The sequence below is a fragment of the Mirounga angustirostris genome, unplaced genomic scaffold (genome assembly GCF_029215605.1).
Source record: "Mirounga angustirostris isolate CCGP_5_RB_7025 unplaced genomic scaffold, mMirAng1.0.hap1 SCAF_2, whole genome shotgun sequence".
Classification (NCBI taxonomy): domain Eukaryota; kingdom Metazoa; phylum Chordata; class Mammalia; order Carnivora; family Phocidae; genus Mirounga; species Mirounga angustirostris.
This window is the reverse complement of record NW_026991710.1, coordinates 129,090,139-129,115,005: the sequence shown is the minus strand read 5'-3', so window position 1 is coordinate 129,115,005 and position 24,867 is coordinate 129,090,139. Positions and strand designations below refer to the sequence as shown.

Below are 24,867 nucleotides of genomic sequence, written 5' to 3'. Positions count from 1 at the left end.
AAGTGGTTCATTTTGTAGCAGATTCGGCTAGCACTTTATTCTGCAGGATGATGATAAATGAATTAATCTGTGGGCAGCATGAAAGAGCGAACATGTCTCTCTAAGTACTTGATTTACAGAAAATGACTGGCTCAGGGGAAGAGAGGCTATTCTGTCCCCACCTCTTTTTGAAAATCGCCCTGGGTAATCGGCAGAACCAGGGCCAATAGACACCATCATCTAGACTGTGGACTACACGTACGTGATTAATGCCTCCTGCAGATGTGCAAAGCGGCGACCTGTCTCCAAAATTAAGTTTAACTTTAGATTGCACCAACTGAACTGCTTAAATATTTTTTAATTGCAAAGACTACGATCAGGGACAATTTAATTGTAGTTAAATTATTCTCAAGCTAATTTTAAAGTACCAAATATTTTCGATTTCTCTCAAAGCCTTCAATCACATACTATCAGTTTTTTTTTGTTTTTTTTTTTTAGAAACGCTTCACTAGGTAAAGTTCCCTAAATGAGAAGACAGGCTAAGACAGAAAAATGGGATGAAAGTTATACATATTTTCCTAAGCAATTACATGCAGTGTCCTTATAATATACTCTTTCACTTCCTTAAATATTCAGATTTCCTTCTTTACATAAATATATAAAAATTATTCAAAATAAAGCTTTGGAGATTAGTTTTAAAGTAGGAGAAAACATTACTGGTATATTCAAAAAGCAAGTCAATGCACAGACTGATTTTCTGTAACTTGAAAAATCATATTTTTGGTATTATCTTTCCTAGAAGATAATGGTGGGTTTCGTTCTCGAGTCAATGTACTTGGGGCAACTTAACTCCTCTGACTCCTCAGTTTCTGTAAACTTATATTTTCTGTCTTTATCCTTCTACCTTATCTACCTTCCTTCTTCTTAAAATGCTTATAATTTCAAAGTTATCACTATTCAATGCTTTAAGACTCTTTAAAGGAAATATTAATGTAATATTAATACTATTAATGGCTTGATTTTCTCATATACATGAAGAATGGTTCCCAGGTAACTAGAGGTATAAAGTCTCTTTCATTGACAAAGTTAAAAACTTTCAAGGTCTGAGTCTCCTTGAGATTCTCTCTCTTTGCTCCTCCCCTCACATGCATTCTCTCTCTCTCAAGAAAAAAAGTTTTTTTAAATTAAAAAAAAAAAAGGTGGGGGGAGCACCTGGGTGGCTCAGTTTGGCATTCGACTCTTGGTTTTGACTCAGGTCATGATCTCAGGGTTGTGAGACTGAGCCCCGTGACTGGCTCCACACTGGACATGGAGCCTGCTTGAGATTCTCTCTCTCTGCTCCTCCCCTCACTCTCTCTCTCCCCCTCCCTCTAAAAATTAAAAAAAAAAAATTAAAAAGCCTTCCAAGTGTGATATGAACTTACGTATTTCTTCCACAACTTGTGGGTCACATTCTTTGTACTTTTCTACTTCTGCCTTTAGCTGTTCCCTTTGGTCTCGAAGTGAAGAAAGTTCTTTTGCTAGCATGGTTCGCTCTTCCTGCATTCAAAATAGTTTTATGTAGAATTAAGACAAGAAAAATACCACATGTTGTAAGGTTATATATTTTGTAAATGTTTTCATTTTATTTCTCATAACTAATGTGCACTAGGCTTTTGGACAGTATTATATATACACATACCTATATTCACAGTATAAGAACAAACTCAACTCTCATTTTCTCTGAAATCTCAAGCATCTTTCATATATTTTGACTAGTTGAATGGGAATTAATATGTAGACTGGATTGCTCATAAATAGATGATTATCAAATCATCTATTAGATGATTATCAAATGTTAGGAAAAGATACTGCCTCTTAGGTAGTTTCATAAGATTGTGTCAATATATATAATATTTTATGGCAACATCATCATTATACAATTTTCCTTAAAAGTGTGATAGGTAATTTTTCAACCTTTAAGGATGATTAGCCTTTAAAAATATTTAAAGATATCAGAAATAACAAATTCTTGCTAGTGGCCTCCTATCACTTTCCTTTAAAGGTAAACCAGAATAAAGCTTTTAAAACAAAAGGATCCAACAAACACCATTTGAAATTTCTAGCCATAGTTCTCACTAACAGGTAGAAGTCACAGTGCCATAGTTTTCAATTCGTATGTGTGAACGGTTATGGTACAGATTCATAGGATAAGCCTGAGGCAAAGCCAAGTAGAGTTTAAGTTGCCTTGATGGGACCTACTTAAGGTTCCTTGCTAGCTTATATTTTGGTGCTTGTATTTTTTGACTTTTGCCTTTAACTGTTCTCTTTTGTTCCAAAGTGAAGAAAGGCTCCTTTACTAGCATTTGTACAAGGGAATGCATATGCAGAGCAGCATGGTCTGAAGCAGCATAGTCCAACAGAACTCTACAATGATAGAAACATTCTAGATCTGTGTTCTCCAATGCAGGAAACATTAGCCACATGGACCTACTGAGTATATGATAAAAGGCTATTGTTACTGAAAAACCGAATTTAATTGCATTTACTTTAATTTAAATGTAAATAGCCACCACACATGATTACAGTGTATACTGTATTAGCACAACTCAGAAGAGATTTAAAAATAATGATAATATAAGATTGTTATTATTTGCCATCCACAGCCAAATTATACATGCTCCACAATGAAAAAAGAAAAGCAGCAAAATGGTGAAGAATCTGTGTGAAGGCAATGATAACTCTCCAGACACCCTGAACTGGGAGACATCTCAGACTGTTACTAGATCTTTGCCACGTTAATTTTTTGTGCCTTTAGTTACTCGAATTAAAAATGGAGATAGTAATAGTGGCTACCTCCTTGCACTGTTGGCAGGATTCAATGAATATAAAATGCTCTGGGATAGTATTTGCCTGGCTCATAGAGAGCGGATTATGTATGTTAGCTATTTCTTCTTCTTCATCGTCTTCAGCAGCAACACCATCACCATGAATAATGCCAAGTAAATGGGGGCTAGGTGTTTCTGAAAAATCCTGATTTGTGTGCTTAGGATGAACACAAGAGTTCATCTTTCTCAGGAGCCTTTCTAAACTACTATACTCCTCTGAGATCTGCAGCACCCACAAGGATTTTTCCCAGGTGCAATGGATCCAGGGGACTGGGTAACACTCAGCAGACAACTTTTGGGCATGAATATTAGTTGAAGGTGCACCTACAATTTATTGCCAACATTAAGGAAGAAAAAAAGGATCAAATAAAGAAATGGTAATTGCTACTGTCAATTAAAGAAATATAACAGCTTCAGATTATGCCCAGATCTTACATTCCCTTAAATATTCTTCAAAAATTACCATTCTCCAATTCTTCTCTGTGACTGCTAAGTATTCACATAAAAGAAGGTATGTGAAATAATTTTGAAGAGCCACTGTAAGCCTGTGGTGTATCCTTTTCTACAATGTGACTATTTTTGAGTCTCTTTCACAATTAAGTGGTACAAATAGAGGCCTAGATGGAATGCTTGGTGGTGCATGTAGATATTTAATATTCTTTCACGTCATAAATCCATACTTAAGATAATGATGAAACTAGAAAGTGATTTTTAAAAACCCCTAATATAATACTTCATAATACTTTTTAAAATAAAATAAGTCAGTAATCATTTAAATAATTTAGAAATATTACAAAGCCTCAAGGATAATATATTGATAGTTTTCAATTTGTTCTGTGCCAAGACTTAAAAAAACATGACTCTTAAAATTTTACATAAACATTTATAAAGGGCTTACCTTGTACCAGGTACTCTTCTGAGTGCTTTGCAAATATTAGCTAGTTTAATCCATACAATAACCTAATGAGGTAGATTTTATCCCCTATTTTTACAACTGGGATAACTGAGAACAGAGAATTTAGGAGAGTTTCAAACCCAGGCTCTCTGGCTGCAGGGTTTGTGCTTCTATGCCATGCTGCCATATACAATATAATACAATAATAAAAAATAAACCTAGATTTACAATTGGTGAATCCTACCAGGTCCAATGTTCATGTCCTTTGCTGTACTCACCTCTCTTCTGGTAGGAATGGTACACTCCTCACAGGAAGCTCTAAGTTCTTACTCTTCTATTTACAATTGACATTATTAAAGAATCTACAAACTTACCGTTTCATGTCGGCCAATTTTAGCTTTCTCAATGCTTTTCTGTAGATTTGTGTGCTTTTGGTTTCCCTCAGATAACTAGAAAATTAAAACAAATAAAATGGCTTTCTAGGACAAACTTGCTTAACATGAAGTTTATGAGTCAAGAAGTCAAAATGAGTTTGTTTTTAGCCCCAGGTCAGTGTAACAAACAAGTCAAAGACTACAATGGGAACTAACTTCTCTAATTTGAAGAAAACCAAGTACCATGAATCATGAGGGCAGAATGAAAAAAAAAAAAAAAAAAGGTTCAAAAATATTTCCTCTTATCCAGTCAGAAAAGTGAACAATATGTTTTCAATCTTTTCTGCAATCTTTATTTATCAGGTCCCCCAATTCCATGCCAAGTAACTTGAGGTATATTATTTAGTTAGAAATTGAATTTGAAAATTCAAAACAAATGTTTTACATAAATTCTTCCTTCAAATTTCATTTCACTTCTGCCTAAAGTCTTTTGAAAACACCCTGGACTGTTTCTTACAGACTTGTAGTATTATGGCCTGTTTCACTAACATAGAGTCAAAAATGAATGCATCACTTATTATTCTTAAATCAGGTACGTTATGAGGAATTACATACTTGATATACTAAATTCTTAAAGAAGAAAAAAAATCTATGAGCTGTTGCTGATTTTATGCATGTTTTACATACTTTAAAAGTGATCAGTTCAAGTATTATACTAAGCTTAGAAAGTAGTAAGTTGTATGTGGAAATGGATCAAATAATACCAGCATAAAGAGACCATAAATATAGAATATCCGTTAGCATGTGGCTGAGCCCACCCCAAAAAGGACTGGTTAATTTCAAAACATCGCTTCCCCGTCTTCTCATTTTTATTAATCGCACCTGGTCCATGACTAAATAAATATTCCCAATATTAAATTCTCTACCACATCTTTTGCTAGTTAGAAATTTCAGACTCATATGATTGGGTAAGAGTCTCCTTAAAATATATTTTACTCCTCCCTCACTCTTGAGTTACAAACATTTAGAAAATAATTAATAATTGGATGAATGATTTCTTTAAGCTGATTATAAGAAGCTGACCTTTTACAATATGACCTACTTATATGTAGAGGGTAAATAATGCTTATTATGTGTCATAGATTAAAAATCACAAACGGAATCTTCAAAAACTTAGTAGCTTTACCCTGGCTTTAGGAAATCTTCCATTTCTCAGTATGCATAAAGGAAACATTGTCAGCTTTCCTGTAATGGTTCATCTAGTCACTGATTCTAATCCATAGCATGAACAAGATCCATCTGTGATGCCAAGAAGACACCACCACCAAACCAGTTATACCTCTTCTGAGAGTAATTATCTTCCTAAGAAAAAAAAAAATCTGCTATACATTTAGGAGCCAAAATAAAGCTTTAAAGTCCTAAATTTAACAAGGAGATCTGGTTCTTTAAAACAAGGGTTTCCATTTATAAAATAACACCATGTTTAAAAAGTTAATATTCCACCCTGCAGGACTCACCTGAAATAATTAATAAATGCATGTGACATTTAAATTCAGGAATAGATAATCTTCCAGTGAAAAAATACACATACCTATTAGCATAAGATATTGCCATTAAAAATGTTCTTAAAATAACCAGATAAGTAGATGTTATCCAAATAGTTAATAATTGTACAAAAATAAGCCAATAAATAACGGATATATATCTTAATTACATTAATGAAGTGTCTTCCAGGTACTGTATGTCTGTTTGTAGTTATTTATAACTTAAAAGCATTTGAAAGAGAGCTAATTCAGGAATTCCTTAACTTTGAAAATAATATCTACTTTAAAAGTGATTTCATGGGGCGCCTGGGTGGCTCAGTCATTAAGCATCTGCCTTCGGTTCAGGTCATGATCCCAGGATCCTGGGATCGAGTCCCACATTGGGCTCCCTGCTCAGCGGGAGGCCTGCTTCTCTCTCTCCCACTCCCCCTGCTTGTGTTCCTGTTCTCGCTGTCTCTGTCATATAAATAAATAAAATCTTAAAAAAAAAAAAAAGTGATTTCATGATTTGTCATTTTAAGTATGTTGGTAATGGAGGAAGGCACAACTTAAATGATGTGATCAAATAAGAAGCTTCTGCTATCTATCCTAAGTACTGAAGCAACTTGGTTCAGCTCCATGGTGAAGGATTCTTGGTACCCTGTTCTTAAAATCTCAACTACCGGAAACAATGAAACCAACTCTTGTAAGGCAGCCCTTACTAACAGCTTTTCATCTACATATCTCTTAGAAGCAATATTGCTATAGTTCTTAACACATACCCTGGAATTAAACCAAACCCAGGCTTTCAAGTGATAAGAGCTGGTATTTTTAGCCACCATATAGATATTACCTAAACCAGTCCTCAAACTTTAGCATATATGAGAATCACCCGAAGGGCTTATTAAGACACAGGTTGCTGGGTTACAACTTCCCAGTTTCTGAATAGGAGGTCTGAAGTAGAACCTAATAATCTGCATTTTAACATGCTCCCAGGTGGTGGGTGATGCTGATGCTTCTGGTTTGGGGGCACCACATTTTTGAGAACTACTGATCTTAACAAAAACCTGTTTTGTTAAAATAACAACCCAACTACAATACACAAGATATTAATATATGGGAGAATATTATCTAGTTCATCAGCAAAAATGAATTACTGCTAAGTATTGTAGGCTGAACTAGAAAGAAAACAAAACAAAATCTTAATAATTCTGTCACTAAAAGAAATACAAAAGTCGGCATTTACAAAAATAGAAAAATGAGTGATACTCTATATTCCAGAAAGGTATTCATCATAAAATTCCTTTGAAGAACACTCTATATACATTTCCATAAGTAAGACAAGAGCCAACTATATACTATACCAAATCCATTTCCAACTTTCACTAAAAAAATTTTGTAAAACCCAGTGATTCAGAACAAACAATACCAACAACAAAAACAACTCATAATTAGTAAGAAGAGGATTTCATCTTAGATTTGAGGATATGACACAATGCCTCTCTTTAATGCATTCCAGACCACCTATACAGACACTCAGGGTTGAGAAACATAATGCCAATGTTTTCTAAAGAGCTAATTCACTGCCTGGAGGAACTGCCTATTCATAAGAAGAACAGAAAGACTGATTCAAGCTGGCTACATTGGAATTCTCATTTGCTCCTTTTAAGAAATAAAAAGATTTCAAAGCATTAGGGAAGGAATATAGAAGTTTTCATAGATGGGAAAGAATGTCAGGCAACAGGGAATGCGGAAAAGAGGTAACAGCAAGAAAAACCAGATGAGTCTACTGCTTTATCAAAATTCAAATACAGTATGTTGGGGAAAAATAGGTTCTATGTCTCGTTGCTCCTTAAAAAAAAAAAAAAGAGCAGTATCATTTACTTTAATATTTTATATATTTAAAAAATCTTGTTAGGGTACCTACAACTTTAAAATTCACTTAAGGTGATATTTCATTTAGGCATCAGTAATAAAGGAAACTGAACAGTGTAAAGACATTTATATATAAAGATGGGAGCCATGTAATTGCCTTAACAATAGAGAAATGCTAAATCAATATTTCATGGTATAAGTGTGCCACAATTATGTAGCCAAAGGAAATGTTTTGGAAGAATTTTTAATGACACTATGAAATACAGAATAGAGTTTTTTAAAAGCTGGAAACAAAACTGTCAATACATTTGAGAGTTTATGACAAAAAAATGCAAGAAAATGCACAAAATTTTAAAAATGATTACCTCTGTATTGTGGAACATACTATTAAACTTTCTATATAATAAGCATAGGCCACCATTATTTAGAAAATTATTTTCCCATTATAAGCAATATTTGAATGTATTCTCAAGAAATGATTTTTATTTTAAAAGACTCAAACAATGCAGAAGCATTTAAACAAAGTGACTTTTTGCTCCCCACTTCTGCACCATCCCCAGAATCCCCTCTCCACAGGTGACCCCTGTAAAGTCTAGTGGGCATCCTTCTTGTCCCATTCCTTTGCTTTATTTTCAGATATAGGTCAATATAAAGAATATTTCAAACACATATAGGTTTATATTTTGTTATGTTCTGTAACTTGCTGTTTTTAGTGAAATTTCCATGTCAACATATATACATAGGTCTACTTAATTTTTTTTAAAGATTTTATTTATTCATTTGAGAAAAAGAGCACACACATGAGCGGGGAGGGACAGAGGAACAAGCAGAAACCCCGCTGAGCGCGGAGCCCAAAGCGGGGCTCCATCCCAGGACCCCCCGAGATCATGACCCCTGCCAAAGTCAGATGCTTAGCTGAATGAGCCACCCAGGCATCCCTACTTCATTTTTTTTTTTTTATTTTAGAGAGCGAGCACGTGCACACAAGCGGGGGGAGGGGCAGAGGGAGGGAGAGAGAGATTCTCAAGCAAACTTCTTGAGTTTGAGCACAGACCCCCACGCAGGGCTCAATCCCATGACCCTGAGATCATGACCTGAGCCAAAATCAAGAGTCAGATGCTTAACCAACTGAGCCACCCGGGTGCTCCTAATTTTTTTTAATAGATTTTTTCAGAGCACTTTTAGGTTCATAGCAAAATTGGATGGAAGGCACAGGGGGTTACTTGGAAACCGCCCCACAGACACAAGAACCAGTTTCATTTTCAAATGAAACCCCCCATTTTTAACCTCCCCCAGAGTGGTCCATTGAACCTTCATTGACACATCATTATCACCCAAAGTCCATTGTTTACATTAAGACTCACTCTTTGTGTTGTACATTCTACGGTTGTGACAAATGCATAATGATATGTATTCATCAGTATGGTATCATACAGAGTATTTTCACTATCCTTCACATCTTCTGTGCTCTGCCTATTTATCCCTGCCTCCTGCCAACCTCTGGCAACCAGTGATCCTTTTAATGTCTATATAGTTTTGTCTTTCCAGAATGTCATGTAGTTGGATTCACACATTATGTAATCTTTTTAGATAGGCTTCTTTCATTTAGTAATATGCATTTAGGCTCCTCCATGTCTTTTCATGGCTTGATACTTCATTTCTTTTAATCACTGAGTGATTGTCTGAATGTACCATAGCGTATTTATGCATTTACATACTGAATGACACCCTGGTCGCTTTCAAATTTAGGCAATTATGAATAAAGATACTATAAGCATTGACATGTATGTACGTTTTCCACTCATTTGGGTTAATCTCAAAGAGTGCAATTGCTGGATCATAAGAGTCTGATTAGTTTTATAAGAAGCTGCCAAACTCTCCTCCAAAGTGGCTGTACCATTTTGCATTCCCAAGAGCAATGAATGAGAATTCCTATTGCCCCACATCCTCACCAGCATTTGGTGATGTGCTCATTCTTTTTCTACTGTCTACATACTATTAGTTTATTATGCTATTATCAATAGCTATTTTATTAATGTCCTATTTTTCATTACAGCAAGCCTCCAACACTCCTGTCATTTGACATAGATCTCCGAGCACGTGTACAAGACTTTCTGTAATGTATAGTATAAGCAAAATTGCTGGCTCAAGACATAAACATATAACTTTTTTTGGCACTTTTTATTGTGGAAAATACACATAAAATTTAAACATCTTTTTTTTTTTTTAAAAGATTTTATTTATTTATTTGACAGAGAGAGACACAGCAAGAGAGGGAACACAAGCAAGGGGAGTGGGAGAGGAAGAAGCAGGCTTCCCGCAGAGCAGGGAGCCCGATGTGGGGCTTGATCCCAGGACCCTGGGATCATGACCTGAGCCGAAGGCAGATGCTTAACGACTGAGCCACCCAGGTGCCCCCAAATTTAAACATCTTAACCATTTTAAGTATATAATTCAGTGGTAGAAGTAAATTCACAATGTTGAGCAACCATCACCATTACCCATGTCCAGAATTTTTCATCACCCCAAACAGAAACTTTACACCCATTAAAGAATAACTCCCCATTCTCCTCTCCATGCAGCCCCTTGTAACCTCTACTTTACCTTCTGTCTCTATGAATTTGCCCATTCTAAGTACCTCATTTAAGTGGAATCACACAGTATTTGTCCTTTTTTGTCTGTCTTATTTCACTTAGCAAAATGTATTCAAGGTTCATCCATGTTGTAGCATGTCAGAATTTCATTCCTTTTTAAGGCTGAATAACAAATATTTCATTCTATGTATATATTGCATTTTGTTTACCTATTCATCTGTTGATGGATCTTTGGGTTCTTTCCACATTTTAGCTATTGAGAATAATGCTGCTATGGACACTGGTGTACAAGTATCTGAGTCCCTTCCTTGCTTTCAATTCTTTTGGGCATATACTTCAAAGTGGTATTGCTGGATCATATGGTCACTCCATGTTTAACTTTTTGAGGAACTACTAGGCTGTTTTCCACAATAGCTTCACCATTTTACATTCCCACCAGCAATGCACAAGGTTTCAGTTTCTTCAACATTTGTTATCTATAGCTATTTTACTTTTATAACATGTGTGAAGTAAATGTTTAACTTTGACTTTAGTCTTTGACCTTCACTGATAGAATATAACAGGCTTACTCCCTGCAGGTTTCCCCATAGTGGTTACTGTTAGTTTAAAAGATTGATAATCTGATGGCTGAAAATGACATTCCATTACTGTTTTAATTTGCATGTCTTTGATTATCAAGATTTAGCATCTTTTCATCTATCTACTGATCATATGTATTTTTTCAATGACTTAATACCCTTTGACCATTACTTTATTGCATTATTTACCCCTCTTTTTTTTTGAAAGATTTTATTTATTTATTTGACAGAGGGAGAGAGAGAGAGAGAACATAAGCAGGGGGAGGGTGGGCAGAGGAAGAGGCAGGCTCCCTACTGAGCAGGGAGCCCAATACGGGGCTCAATCCCAGGACCCTGGGATCATGACCTGAGCCAAAGACAGACGCTTAACTGACTGAGCCACCCAGGCACCCCACTTTACCCTTTTCTTAAATATTTTTAGGAACTATGTGATAGATGGTAATCATTTGGTTATATATGTTTGACTTTTAATGTTGTCTTTCAATGTACAAGTTTTCATTTTTTTAGGCAAATCAGCTATCTTTTGGCTTCCAGATAGTGTGTCTTGCATCGAAAAGCCTCTCAAACTAATATTGTACAAATAATTTCCTTCTATTATCTGTAGAGTATTCTTTTGATCTTTCACTTTGTAAAAGGCCTCTGGTTTATTTTGGAAATGATGTGAGGTAGGGCCCTAAATTCAATTCATTTCAATGGATATCCAATTATCCCTATAATTCATTCAACAGTCTGTCCTTTCTCTACTGAACTGATAAAGATGTATAGAATCTTTGTCATAAAGTAAACAAGTATACATAAGCCTGTTTATGGCTTTTTATTGCTCTACTTATGTTTGTCTACCCTTACACAAGTAGCAGATTTCATTACTATAGCAATATATTTGCTTTGATATCTAAAAGGTAGAATCCCACCTCACTGTTCTTTAATACTTTCTTGATCCTTCTTACAATTTCTCTACCACATGAACTTGAGAATCATCCATAATAATCCAATGGGATTTTAGTTACCACATTAGCTATATAGACATAAATTGACATTTTTATAGTTTCCTCATTCGTGAATATATTGCTCCATTTTTTAAAGAGCTCTTTCATGTCCTTCAGTAGAGTTTTGTAGTTTTCTTCATGTATGTCTTGCCCATTTCTTGTTAGGGTTTAATATAATTTTGGGTGCTACTGAGGGACAGCCAATGACCTCTTGCCTAAGTCTATCACTGTATGGAATGTTCTTTGCCACAGTAGTTGATTTCAAGTGTTACTGAATCAGAATGAAGTCAGTCTTTTTTTTAATGGTTATGGGAAACAAGTCTCTCCTGCCCTCCGGATTCTAAACTCCAAGGCTACAAGGAAGCAAACAGCCCAAATCACTGCTGGCAGCCATCTCACAACACTCTAGAAAGCCAACTTCAGGACATGGGTATCACACAAAAGTCAAAGCCAAGATAAATGCAGAGAAACAGAGTCACAATCTTGATTAAATGATGCCTGAAGTATGCTCTACTTTTGAAAAAATTTAAATGACTCATTAAGTCAATTCCACCCTTATCATTTATGCCAAATAAATTTGGGTTTTCTGCCATTACCATGGTAAACATTTTAACTATTATAACAGGTAAAGCTTTAATAATAGTCTGTTTCATTTACTGCTGGCTAGCAATGAATGCTGTGAATTATTCTGGAAGATATCAGATTTAAAACATTCTTATTCCTCTATATTGGGTTATAGAACTAAGTCTCAAGGAACAAGAGTGGGCAGAATAAAGTAACATAAGCCAGGAAGGTTCTTCATTCAATAAGCTTTTATGAAGTGCCCGCTATATACACAGTTATAATAATATTGGCTTGAACCTTTTCACTAATTATAGTAACAAATAACTCAAGGCATGTAGTGAGCACTGACTGTTGAATATTTTTGAACTGTTTCTCCTTAAGCAATAAGATAGTGCTCATTAAAAAAATAACACTCTGTGAAGCTAGCAAATTAATACTCCATTTAACAGGGAGATCACATTTCCAGCAACCCAACCTGTGCAGCACACTAAGAACCTGGAAATGAGAAAAGTACACCAGAAATCTTAAATAATGGACACAGGAACTAACAGTGAGGATCACATTAAGAAAGCAACACAAAGGGAAAGTGAAGCCACTCAGTAAGTGCATACTTGAGAACCCCAAAACTCAAACTCTCATACATAATATACCTGCTGAAGATGAGATCACAACAATCAAAATTACAATGTGAAGAAATGAACTATCAGAGTCAGAGCAGTACACAACAAACAGGAAATAAGCATTCTTTCAATTACAAATGTCAGGAGTATGTATGTTCAGTAAGATTAAGTAATAAAAGGAGAAATGGAAAACTAAAGAAATTATAAGAAGGAAAAAGCAAGACAATTTGGAAATGAACTATTTGAAATTGAACTATCTGAAAACGAACTATTTTTGATTTCTAGGAAGTGATAAAAAAATTAAAAAGTAGTTAAGAGACATGGAAGATAAAGAAAGTCCAACAGAAAGAAGCCTTATAGTGTAGTGAAACTACTTAGAAGTTGTGACTATAGTTAGAATCCAACTAAAAGTCACTCAGATATTTTGAAAGCCAAAGACATGCAAAATCCAACTGACAAAGTGAAGCAAGTCAGATACAAAGTTATGGAGGATTAGACTCTTCCGACATGAGAACTGGGTTCTAATATGACAAACTCAGAGATGAGGGCTATGCAGCAGAGGTTACTGTCTACCAACATCCACTCTTCCTTTTAAGAGGACCCCAGTGAATAGTGAAAATGGGAATTACTACGTCTATCAGCACCGTGGGCAAGAATATCTCCTAGAAAACGACAGATGTTGGTGAGGATGTGGAGGAAGGAGAACCCTCCTACACTGTTGGTGGGAATGCAAGCTGGTGTAGCCACTTTGGAAAACAGTATGGATGTTCCTCAAAAAGTTGAAAGTAGAGCTAGCCTATGATCCAGCAATTGCACTACTGGATATTTACCCCAAAGATACAAATGTAGTGATCCGAAGGGGCACGTGCACCCCAGTGTTTATAGCAGCAATGTCCACAATAGCCATACTATGGAAAGAGCCTAGATGTCCATCAACAGATGAATGGATAAAGATGTGGGGTGTGTGTGTGTGTGTATACACACACATACATACATACGATGGAATATTATGCAGCCATCCAAAAAAACCAAAATCTTGCCATTTGCAATGACGTGGATAGAACTAGAAGGTATTATGCTAAGCGAAATAAGTTAATCAGAGAAAGACAATTATCATATGATCTCACTGATATGAGGAATTTCAGAAACAAAACAGGATCATAGGGGAAGGGAGGGAAAAATGAAACAAGATTAAACCGGAGAGGGAGACAAACCATCAGAGACTCTTAATCTCAGGAAACAAACTGAGGGTTGCTGGAGTGGAAAGGGGTGGGAGGGATGGGGTGGCTGGGTGATGGACATTGGGGAGGGTATGTGCTCTGGTGAGCACTGTGAATTGTGTAAGACTGATGAATCACAGACCTGTACCCCTGAAACAAATAATATGTTAATAAAAAAATTTTTAAAAAAAGAAAAGAAAATAATATCTCCTAGATAGGGAATCTCTATTAAGAAACTCATCTGCTTGAGAAGGAAACCCAAAATCCACTCGGAAGGGCAAGCCTAAAATTATCTGGAATGACATACTTGTTTCTTTAGTGGGTGAATTTTTTTTTGTAATCAAGGGGAGACTTAGAATTAGGTATAAAGATGAGATTTGCATTATTAATATTTTTGTATTAAAAAATAACCTATACATATTTTGCACTGTACTCATGGGGTAAAATCATAAAAGCAACTTAATTTCTGCCCCCAACTGCCATTTTAAAAACAGTTCAATGAGGGAAGTACTTCTCTGCCACTGGATGAAGAGGTGGGAGTCCATGACTTCCCTGATGACTCTTAATATCTACAATTATTTTAAGTTGTCAAGCAAAGCCTTGATTCAGAAATTACAAGGTCTAACAAAATAATCAATACTTTCAATCTTGATTTAAAGGTAAGATTTCCCTTTTCAGCCACAGCTGGCTGCCAGTTGATCTTTTGCTAGAAAAAGCACAATGTCCTCTTTTCTTTCCCAGACTAGAATTTCTGTTCTCTCTCCAGTCCACTGACTGCAGTTTCTGCAGTCCCCCACCTCTACCAAGGCCTGGAGAAGGGGAGAGAAAATAGGTAAAGGGGATAGAAAATAGCATAGACTAGGTACTGTTGCTAAGATGCCTCAGTGCTCTCTGGGCCTGACAGATGTTAAAGCCAAACCCTTGCATGGCTACACTCCTGGGTTCTTTGTAGGCTTCCCTGTCGCGTCCCCCTATCTATAATCCCCACGATGCAGAAGATATATTCTATTCCTCTGAGGGCTACACAACAGTCCACCACTCACCATCTCCCTTCTCCTGCCTGCCCCTCACTCCCTTCCAGTCTGCTTTTTCAGAGGTTCATTCCACACAGACCTTATGCTAGGTTCCAGTGCTCTCTGGACATTATTGAACATAGCTCCAGTGGCCTCTTGGTCTCTCACTTTTGACTTTGGCTCACATGTAGCCCATGGGCACACTCATACCTAACATACTCCAGGACTGCTGGCCAATTCCATACTTTTATATAATAATTGACAGAATCAACTAATAGATCTACATAGATGGTAAAATCAGCAAAATTATTTTTACATAAGGAATTGGTTATTTTCTTACTGCTTTTCAAGAGCACTGGGAAATAATATGCCCACATTTTACTCTAACCATTTCTGAATACTTGTAAGAATTAAGATTTCCACTATTAAAACTGTTAATAAAAATATTGCTGAAATGCTATTTAGAATGTTTTGATCCAATAACTTACTTAGTTTCTTTAAGTAATTTAGTTTCATTAGAAGCCACCAATCTAAAATACAACATATTACTTGCTGAGAAACATCAGTTCAAGAGTTTAAGCTCAAAGTTCTATTTAATTTAAATAGACTTCAAAGCTTTAAATTTCTATTTAGGTCATGTTATAATAAACTCCACATTAAATTTACAAAGCCAAAGAACAAGTCATAAAGAGACAACAGTGTTGAGAAAGTCAGTGATTAGAGGACCTGCTCATAAAGGTTTTTATCTTTTTAAGAAAATAAAGCCCACTCTTCTTTTTCTATTTCTGCCTCTTATAGTGGAAAGATTCACAAGAACTTGGATTTCGAAGGATTAAAAAGGCAACCTAAACCCTTCTCTTCCATAGCCAAATTAGCTTTAGCAGAGTAGAGAGAGCAACCCAACACATTCAGATGGTAAACTAACTCAAGAGTCGTGAATAGTCAACCAAACTAAGATTTGCAGCAAGTTTAAGTGTTAGAAATTATTGAAAGGAGAGATATGGCTTTTAAAAATATAATAATTAGGGGCGCCTGGGTGGCTCAGTCGGTTGAGTGTCCAATTCTTGGTTTCAGCTCAGATCATGATCTCAGGGTCCTTGGATCGAGCCCCATGTCAGATTCTGTGCTCGGTGTGGAGTCTGCTTGAGATTCTCTCCCACTGACCCCCCACCCCCTGCTTTTGCGCACGCTCTCTCTCTCAAATAAATAAATAAATAAAATCTTTAAAAAAATAAAAGGTAATAATTAACAAAATTTAAAATTGAGGTTGTTTTGCATCTAATCTAAACCTATTTTTCAAAGAGTTGTAGTGTAGGAAATTTACAGTTACAAATAAATATAAATACTAGGGAGCCTGAACAAAGCCCTATGTTTGAATCTGTTGCAATACAGGCCTAGAAGTTTGAACCATACCCTTTGGTCAAGAACCATACTTTAAACAAACAAAAAACAGCCAACTAATAGGGCTATTTTTGTGAAACTTCTAAATACATAAAACAGCCACAGACATTATAAATATTGAAACATTAAAATGTATAAAATGTTGATGTTTTTTGAGGGTAAGACAGGCCAAACTAATTGAAATCAGGGCTATCTCAAGAAATTAATATATATATTCTTATATCTTGACACTGCCACCACACGGTGGCATGACATCAAAACTGTAGGCTCAGTTTTTTTGTGGAGTAAATCTCTTCCAGGTTGGCTGATTTAGGGAGAAGACAGTTATGAGTGAACAATGGAGGTCACAAACCTGTAATTCACATGAAGCACAGAAGAGTACAGGGAATTCTACAGCTCTAGAGTCAGGCTTCTGGCCCCAATAGCAAAGGAAAATAATTCCTGAAGGAAAGTTTAAAAAACCTAGTCTAAAGCTACCTACTACAAAAGAAAATAATATGCAAACAAGTATAAAAGAGAAATCTGTGAAACTGTAAGTCCTATCAAAAATCTCTGAATTCTGGGGGCGCCTGGGTGGCTCAGTCGTTAAGCGTCTGCCATCTGCTCAGGTCATGATCTCAGGGTCCTGGGATCGAGCCCCACATCGGGCTCCCTGCTCGGCGGGAAGCCTGCTTCTCCCTCTCCCGCTCCCCCTGCTTGTGTTCCCTCTCTCGCTGTGTCTCTCTCTGTCAAATAAATAAATAAAATATTAAAAAAAAAAAATCTCTGAATTCTGAGCATAAAGTCACGCAAGTTTCACAGCTCTAATATTACCCATTGTAATTATTAGTTTAAATTCTTCACCAACAAAAATACTTAGTTTATATCCTCACACGCTCCCAATTTTTTGGTCACTCAATCTCATCAAACGTATATTTATTCTTGATTATCTGAGACAACGGGGAGAATAAGAACATTCAATGTAAAAGACATGACTTCTAAGTGCACATAGATATAATTTTGCAGGCTCTGTTAGTGGCCTCTCTACAGCCTTTCTTTGTACACAGAACTCCAGCTTTGTTCAGATTGGAGTAGTAGTGTGCTCAGAGAGAAGTGGGTCCTCTCCCAGTCGCAGAGGATGAATTATGATGGCTTACCCTTCCAGCGTGAGCATGTAACTCAAAGCTGGCCGATGAGACATAAAGAAAAGCCTAGCTGGGAAAGGGGGGCATTCTGGGATTTTCTTCCTGGAAAAAAAAGAGATGTACAAGAAGCAATTGTACAACAAAACAAATTGTACAACAAATTGTACAACAAAAATCTATGTCTTCCATGACATAGAAGCTGTAGTAGCTACTGCGTCCAGAAAGGGAAAGCAAAAAAATGGCAGAGAAGCCAGTCATCAATCTGTGGTTAGATTAACCAGTCCTGACAAAGCCCACCTCCAAACTTCTTATATGAGAACTCCTTTTATTTAACCCAATTTGGATCTACTTTTCGGTTATTTGTGGCTGAAAATATCCTGATTCATGTTTATAAAAAAACCATAATGTTGGGCAGCATTTCCCAAAGTGTGTTCCATGGAACATTAATCCCTCATGAAAATGGGTCAAGTAAGGGGCACCTGGGTGGCTCAGTCAGTTAAGCGTGACTTCGGCTCAGATTGTGATGTGAGGGTCCTGGAATTGAGCCCCTTGTCAGGCTCCCCGCTTGGTGGGGAGTCTGCTTGTCCCTCTCCCTCTGCCTCTCTCCCTGCTCGTGCTCTCTCTCTCTCAAATAATAATCTTAAAAAAAAAAAAAAAAAAAAAAAAGAAAGAAAGAAAATGGGTCAAGTAAGATTCACAATGTATATACCAGCATATTATAGGATCTGAGAACTCAAACTAGTTTATCTTTATTAATCCAGGATCCCCCAATACTTTTGATTATAGAACTTTCCCTGTAACTAACACCTATTATATATCCATTCCACAGAATTACTTTGGGTAATGCTGAGCTAGTGTCCAGCAAACTATAATCCAGGTGAAGTGGTGGTAAAAAATGGAGTTTAAAATTCATGCTTAATCATTCATATATATGATATTTCCAAGGCTGAATTCCTCCCCCCACCCCATGAGATTACTATAATCATGACTACTTAGTGGAAATCATCTTTACTGCTATATGTTGTAGACTGGAAGACAAAGAAAACCTACAGGCCATGGAGGAAGGCTCCTAGACCAAGAACACAATAGTTGGGACTGAAACTAAACAGAGCTGTATTGATTTATGCTTTCACTCAGCAACATTTATTATGTCTCTACATGTCTCAGTAATTGCATTCCATGCCGGGGAAAAAACATGATTAAGATATCTCTGCCCTCAAAGAACGTCTGCTGTGGAAGTAAGGCACATAAAGACTTCGCTCTATAAAAGAAATATATATGAGATGGTCAAAGCACAAAGAAGTTCTAAACTGTTGAGGAGGAGGGGATAAAAACTCAGGAAAGATTCTTGAGGTGGGTCTTAATGGATATATGTCTCTGGCTAATGGGCAAGTTGGAGTTTGTTAGCTGCACTGGTAAAAAGAGCCAGCCAGGCACAGCATGTAAAAACACAAAGATATAACATGAGTAGCACTTAGGAAGCTGTACACAACTCAGTATAACTTGTCTGTAGGGCTAGCGAAGGGGTAACAGCAGATTATTAGATTGGCCAGTGGCAGGAGCTAGATTAGAGAGAGCCTTAAAGCCAGGCTGAGGAATCTGGACTTTATTATTCAAGAGTGGGAAAACATCCAAAGGACATTAAAGATAACTACTATAGCAGATAGGAGAAAGTGAAGACTGGAGACAGGGAGACTGGTGAAGACAATAATTCAAAATTCTGGGCCAGAGATAATGAGAACCTAAGCCAAAACGGTGGCAGTAGGGCTGGAGACAAAGGGGGACATTTGAGAGGTATCAGTGTGTAGAATCAACTGAGGCTTAGCATGAGCTGGATGTAAAGGAAAGGAAGAAAAAAACCCCTCCGATAACTACTTGGTTTGGGTGACTAAGTAGACAGTAGTTCCAGAGTCTAGAAGACACAGAAGCAGGTTTGGGTAATGAACTGAGCTGTGAACGTACGACTGTGATTTGCCTGTCAGCCATTCAAGGAGAGAGGTCTAGCTGGTAGCTGAACACACAAGTGTGGAGCTCAGTGCAGAGGTATAGGCAGGAGACAAAAACTGAGGAATCACAGGTATGTGGGTGGCAATGGAAGTCACAGGAGTAGATGAGATTTCCCAAGAAGAATGCGCGGAGCAAGAAGGGAGAGGGACTGAGGAGAGTACGCCGGGGACCAGCCTAGGGATCCCTAGTTTGTCAAGGTAGTTGCCTGAATTTGAGTTATTTTTCCCTATTTCAAAAAACTGCACAGAAAACATATATCTTAAGACAGAGACTACCTAGGCTAAAGTCCCATGAATGGAGTCTTAAATGATAGTTCTTCAAAAATGAGGCTTGGACACCGTGGAGAGCAAGACTGCTGACAAGGGGGGATTACTGTGGAATGGCCAGAATAATTTTACTTATCAGGAGTAAGGAGCTCCACAAAGCAGCCAACCTCATCAGAAGTGGTAGAAGGAAGAGGTTATGAAGAGAGAGCAAGCCAGCAGAAAGGCCCTGAAAGCATTTATAGGCACCAGAAGCAGTGAAATCCAGGAGTAAAAACTGAGGCAGCAGGCCTAATAAATTAAGAGTTTGCTCCCGGGCGCCTGGGTGGCTCAGTCGGTTAAGCATCTGCCTTCGGCTCAGGTCATGATCCCAGGGTCCTGGGATCGAGCCCCGCCCTGGGATCCCTGCTCAGCGGGAAGCCTGCTTCTCCCTCTCGCACTCCCCCTGCTTGTGTTCCCTCTCTCGCTGTGTCTCTCTCTGTCAAATAATAAAATCTTTAAAAATAAATAAATAAATAAATAAAAAAGAGTTTGCTCCCTGTCCGCCATCGTGGAAGAGTTCCTGCTCATTTCTCTTTTGCTGAACATGTTAACATGCAGTTTATTTACAGTCTAGTTTCTGGACTGAAATACGAATCCGCAAGGACATGGTTAGCATGGTGTCACAGTACAGAGCAAGAGCACCAAAACTTGCTGAAGGACTGAATGGCTCCCCATTTCACTTAGGGTAAAAGATGTGCAACAGGGTGGACGGCCTTCCACGGTCTGGCCATCGTCCCCCTTTAGCTCTCTGACCTAAGTTCCTACTAGTCCATTTCAGTCATTCTATTCTAGTCACAATGGCCTCTGTTTTGTAAATTTACTGTGTTCTTAAGGCCTTTGCCCTGGCTGTTTTCTCTGTCCAGATAGGTCTCTCTCTGTTCCTCCCCAAAATATTCACAAGTTAACTCCCTCTCCTTCCAATTTTGCTTTCTCAACAAGGTCTGACCACTGATTTTAAATCTGCCTCCTGCCCCCCAACTCTAGTACTACTTTTCATTTTTTTTCATATACCCACCACCTATTCATACAATACACAGTCTGCATCGTAATTATGTTTATTGTTTGATGTCTGTCTCCCTCTACGAGAAAGTGAGCTCCACAAAGGCAGGAATCTTTGTCTGTTTTGCTCACCGACACATGTCCCAAGCACCCAAAACAGTGCCTGGCCCAGAGCAGAAGCTCAATAAATACTCCTTGGATGAGTGAACAGATGAATCACAGTGACAGAGAGAAAGTGAGTCTGCTGGAAGGGGCGGTGAAGATTTTTCAGCACCATATCTGAGGATATTTCATATCCAGATATTGGAAAAGTCCAGCACAGGAAGAGAAAGCTGGTAAGGAGGAAGCCAATGGAGAACATACAGACTTGCTATAGGTATGCTCGAGCACAGATGGCCTTGGTGAAGAAAGAAGGGATGTGAGACATGAACAATAAATGAACATCTCCATGTGTGAAAGTTGGGGAAGCTAAGACCTGATGCTCTCAATCTTCTCCATCAAGTAGAATGCAATATCAAAACTCCTGAAAGACTGAATTTTATTTAAGAATTACAAATGTTCAGTAGCTTTGTAATTTAGCTTATTAAAGAGCAGAAATAAAAAGTTGCCAACTATTTACCTTGTTGACATAATGTGAGCTTAAAGAAACTGAATTCCACAAAAATCAAAGTCTCTTCTTACCTGGAAGAGATACTAAAAATGATAAATCAAGAATGGAATTATTAAAATTTCTCTGGCTGGACTTTATTCCTTATTGAACATCTTATGAAGAGAATATGATTAATACAATAAAGACAGAACTTCCAATGAGTAAAACCAGCTTGATTTTGATATATTACTTCTCAGGATTTTACTTCCTAAAAGAAGTCCATTTTGGAACATTATTGAAGTTTATAAGGTGATTATGCCATTAGGTGACGATCTTCTGGCTTACTACAGGAAAACAATGGAATTACTCTTCTTTCCTCATTAACAAAGAGGGAGGAGAAGGCTTTACAAGAGAGAGATAAATATAAATTTTACTGATAGAAAGTTGCACCGACTTCTACAAAACTAACATTTTAACGAACTGAACATAACTTGATAATATTAATGCAAGTTAATATCACCCCAAAACAATTTTTATTACCTTCCTTTGTCATTTTTCTGCCTTCATGTGTTTAAAAACAATGACAAAAGCAACACACTACAAATGCAATGAGCCAGTCTCCCTGTACTCTCTGCTGTCAAGAGGGCAAGCCAGGCCCTGTAGGGGATATAGTACATACATGATCTCACTGGAGGTTTTACTAGTGCCATTTTATGGAATAAGAAATGGAAATCCAGAGAGAGTAGGTAATTTTGACTAGGTAGTAAATGGCAATATTGCTAGCTGAATCCAAGTCACCTGGACATCAAAATCGATGCTTTCCAAAGAGAATCCTGTCCCTTTGGGTATCATATGTTAAATCTGTCAACATTTTAAATACTAATAAAAAATATCCAGAACAATTTCAAATGAGGTATCCTCAAAAACAAACTATATTTTGAGCTATATAGCATACACTTAGCTAAGATTAATCTTTTGAAACAACATATTAAAATAAAAAATTACTGAAATAAATAAGAACCTCTGGCATTTAAAAAAGTGGAAAAATGTCGGATGCCTGGGTGGCTCAGTCGGTTAAGTGACTGCCTTTGGCTCAGGTCATGATCCCAGGGTCCTGGGATCGAGCCCCGCATCGGGCTCCCTGCTCAGCGGGGAGCCTGCTTCTCCCTCTCCCTCTGCCTGCCACTCCCCCTGCTTGTGCTCTCGCTCTCTCTCTCTCTGAGAAATAAATAAAATCTTAAAAAAAAAAAAAGGAAAAATCTCAAGCAGACAATATTTATAGAAGTATAAACATACACCAGTGAAAATGTATTTGTAAGCAAAACTAGCAAAAAAGATTATACAACAAGAAAATGGTCAAGTATTTCCATATTTTAAGGAAAAATCAAAACATGAATATCATTTGTTGATTATAACACTACAGCCCAGCATCACTACTGCAACCTAAAGGGGGGAAAAAAAATCAAAGGTAAAGCAGAGTGCTTTCGGTATAACTCAGGTATTCATAGAGAATGGACTACATTATCATTAAACACTACTATCTGATCAATTATGCTACAGTTATAGAACTTTATACTCCCATAAAATAATGTCCTATTTATATTAGTATGCCTGCCGCCGACCCTTTTCTTGGCTTACTGACTCATCTAGTCCACCTCCAACCTCCTTCCTCCCTTACCCAGTTCCACTCCCAGTTTCCTCTAGAGCGAGACGCAGCAGTGTGACACTACTTCAACCTATAAAAATTAAGTAAAAGTCTACAGGAGAGCTTCTGGGAAAGCTTTTGTTTTCCCGCTAAGAGAGACAGCCATTCCAGCAACTTCCCTTTCCCCTCTTCCATACCATTCGTCAGCTATGACAAAAGGAACTGGGGCAGTCATCTCCTGACCATGATGGAAAGGCCAAGAGGATCCCAACGATGCCGACTCTGATACCACCACATCACTGATGAAGATTAAGAGACACCCACCTCCGGACCGTATGTGAGAAAAATAAACTTCCATTTAAGCCACTTTTAGTCAGATATTCAATTACTTGCAGACAAAAGTAATCTTTATCAAACATCCTAGAAAACTTTAAAGCTAGTAAGAACATGGTTTAGAAGCTGATCAGTTGTATGATGTGTTCCTTCATTTGTTCAAATGGTTTAATGCCTACTTTCTATCAGGCTTCGTGTTAGGTTTGGAGGAGAGAAGTTGAAGATTTAAAAAAAAAAAAGTCTCAGTTTGAGCCACATACTTAATATGAGAGAGATGTATAAATATGACAAGTGTGATAAATGCTCTAATGGAGCATGAAAAAACTTCAATAATAGCAAAGGGGAACCATGAGATTTTTTTTTTGTTTCTTTTTGTATTTTCAGAATTCAAAGTCGAGGTGTAAGTCAGAAAACTCTAAGACCGGCCAGGACCAGTCCTGCTCTGTCCTCCCAAATGACCAACGAAAAGTAGGAGAGGAGGAAGAGAGTCTGGGAAGCAAGCAAAAGTTAGACGCTGGTGAGGATTTCTGATAACTCTGCCCTACCTACCGCTGTTGTCCACACCATCAGGGCACAGGAGGTGCGAAGAAGCACTCTTGCCTGTGTTATCTGGAGCATGGTGGGCCTGGAGCTGCTCCATCTCATTCTTACAGATCCAGAGTGGTCTGGGAGACCTCGCTGGGAGTGAGGGTGCCCATGTTCAAGAAAAAGCAAGGGTGTACTAACCCGAGTAGGAGATACAGCTGCAAAGCGGAGACTAAGGAACACTGGTATTTCAGGTGATGCCAGCCTGGATAAATGCTAAGGACCAGACGCTTCTTCCCAAACCATTCCTATGTAAGCCAGAATACAGATGTTCACCCCAAAGAGAAAGTGGGCCACTGGGGAGGGAAGAATCCAAACTGGCTGAATTTATCTCAGTTCATTGAGTTTACTGAAAAATCCCTCAGGTGACTTCGTTTTTTACTACCAGGCGGACTAGGCTCAAATTTGAAATTAGGTTTAATTTTTGCCCATGTGAGTTTGTAACCTGAGCATTTATATTGGCTATGTAAGGATCTTGTATATATTTTCACTCAAAAACATTATCATTGTCATCACTTATGCTACCTGAACCTGACTTTCAGAGAATATAGACAGACAGCATGCTTTCACCCACACACAAAGACAAGCAACAAAGGGGAAATCTATATTTAGATACAAATTACTCTTTTTAAAAAATCTGAACTTTATGGACTCAAAGTGTACACTGCTCATGACTACAGACTCACTCTTAAACTTCTCCCCAGTCTGTCTATTTTCCTCAACCCTAGAGCCAGTGTCTTATTTCAGGACTTCATCATTTCTTAGCTGAACAATTTTGCAGTGGACATTCC

At 37.5% G+C, this 24,867-nt stretch overlaps 1 protein-coding gene across 6 annotated transcripts in view; it reads right to left on the bottom strand.

Annotated features, from left to right (window-relative positions):
- Positions 1–24,867, bottom strand: part of MND1 (meiotic nuclear divisions 1) — a 115,797-nt gene that overhangs the window by 63,641 nt on the left and 27,289 nt on the right. For all 6 annotated transcript variants that reach the window (XR_010409590.1, XM_064585186.1, XM_045880273.3 and 3 more), the window contains 2 exons: positions 4,116–4,190; positions 1,404–1,518 (listed from right to left, as the gene is read on the bottom strand). Coding sequence is in view for 5 of the 6 variants with exons in the window: in XM_064585186.1 (XP_064441256.1) it covers positions 1,404–1,518; positions 4,116–4,190 (190 nt within the window). In the remaining variant the exon portion in view is untranslated. The remainder of the gene's footprint in view (positions 1–1,403; positions 1,519–4,115; positions 4,191–24,867) is intronic.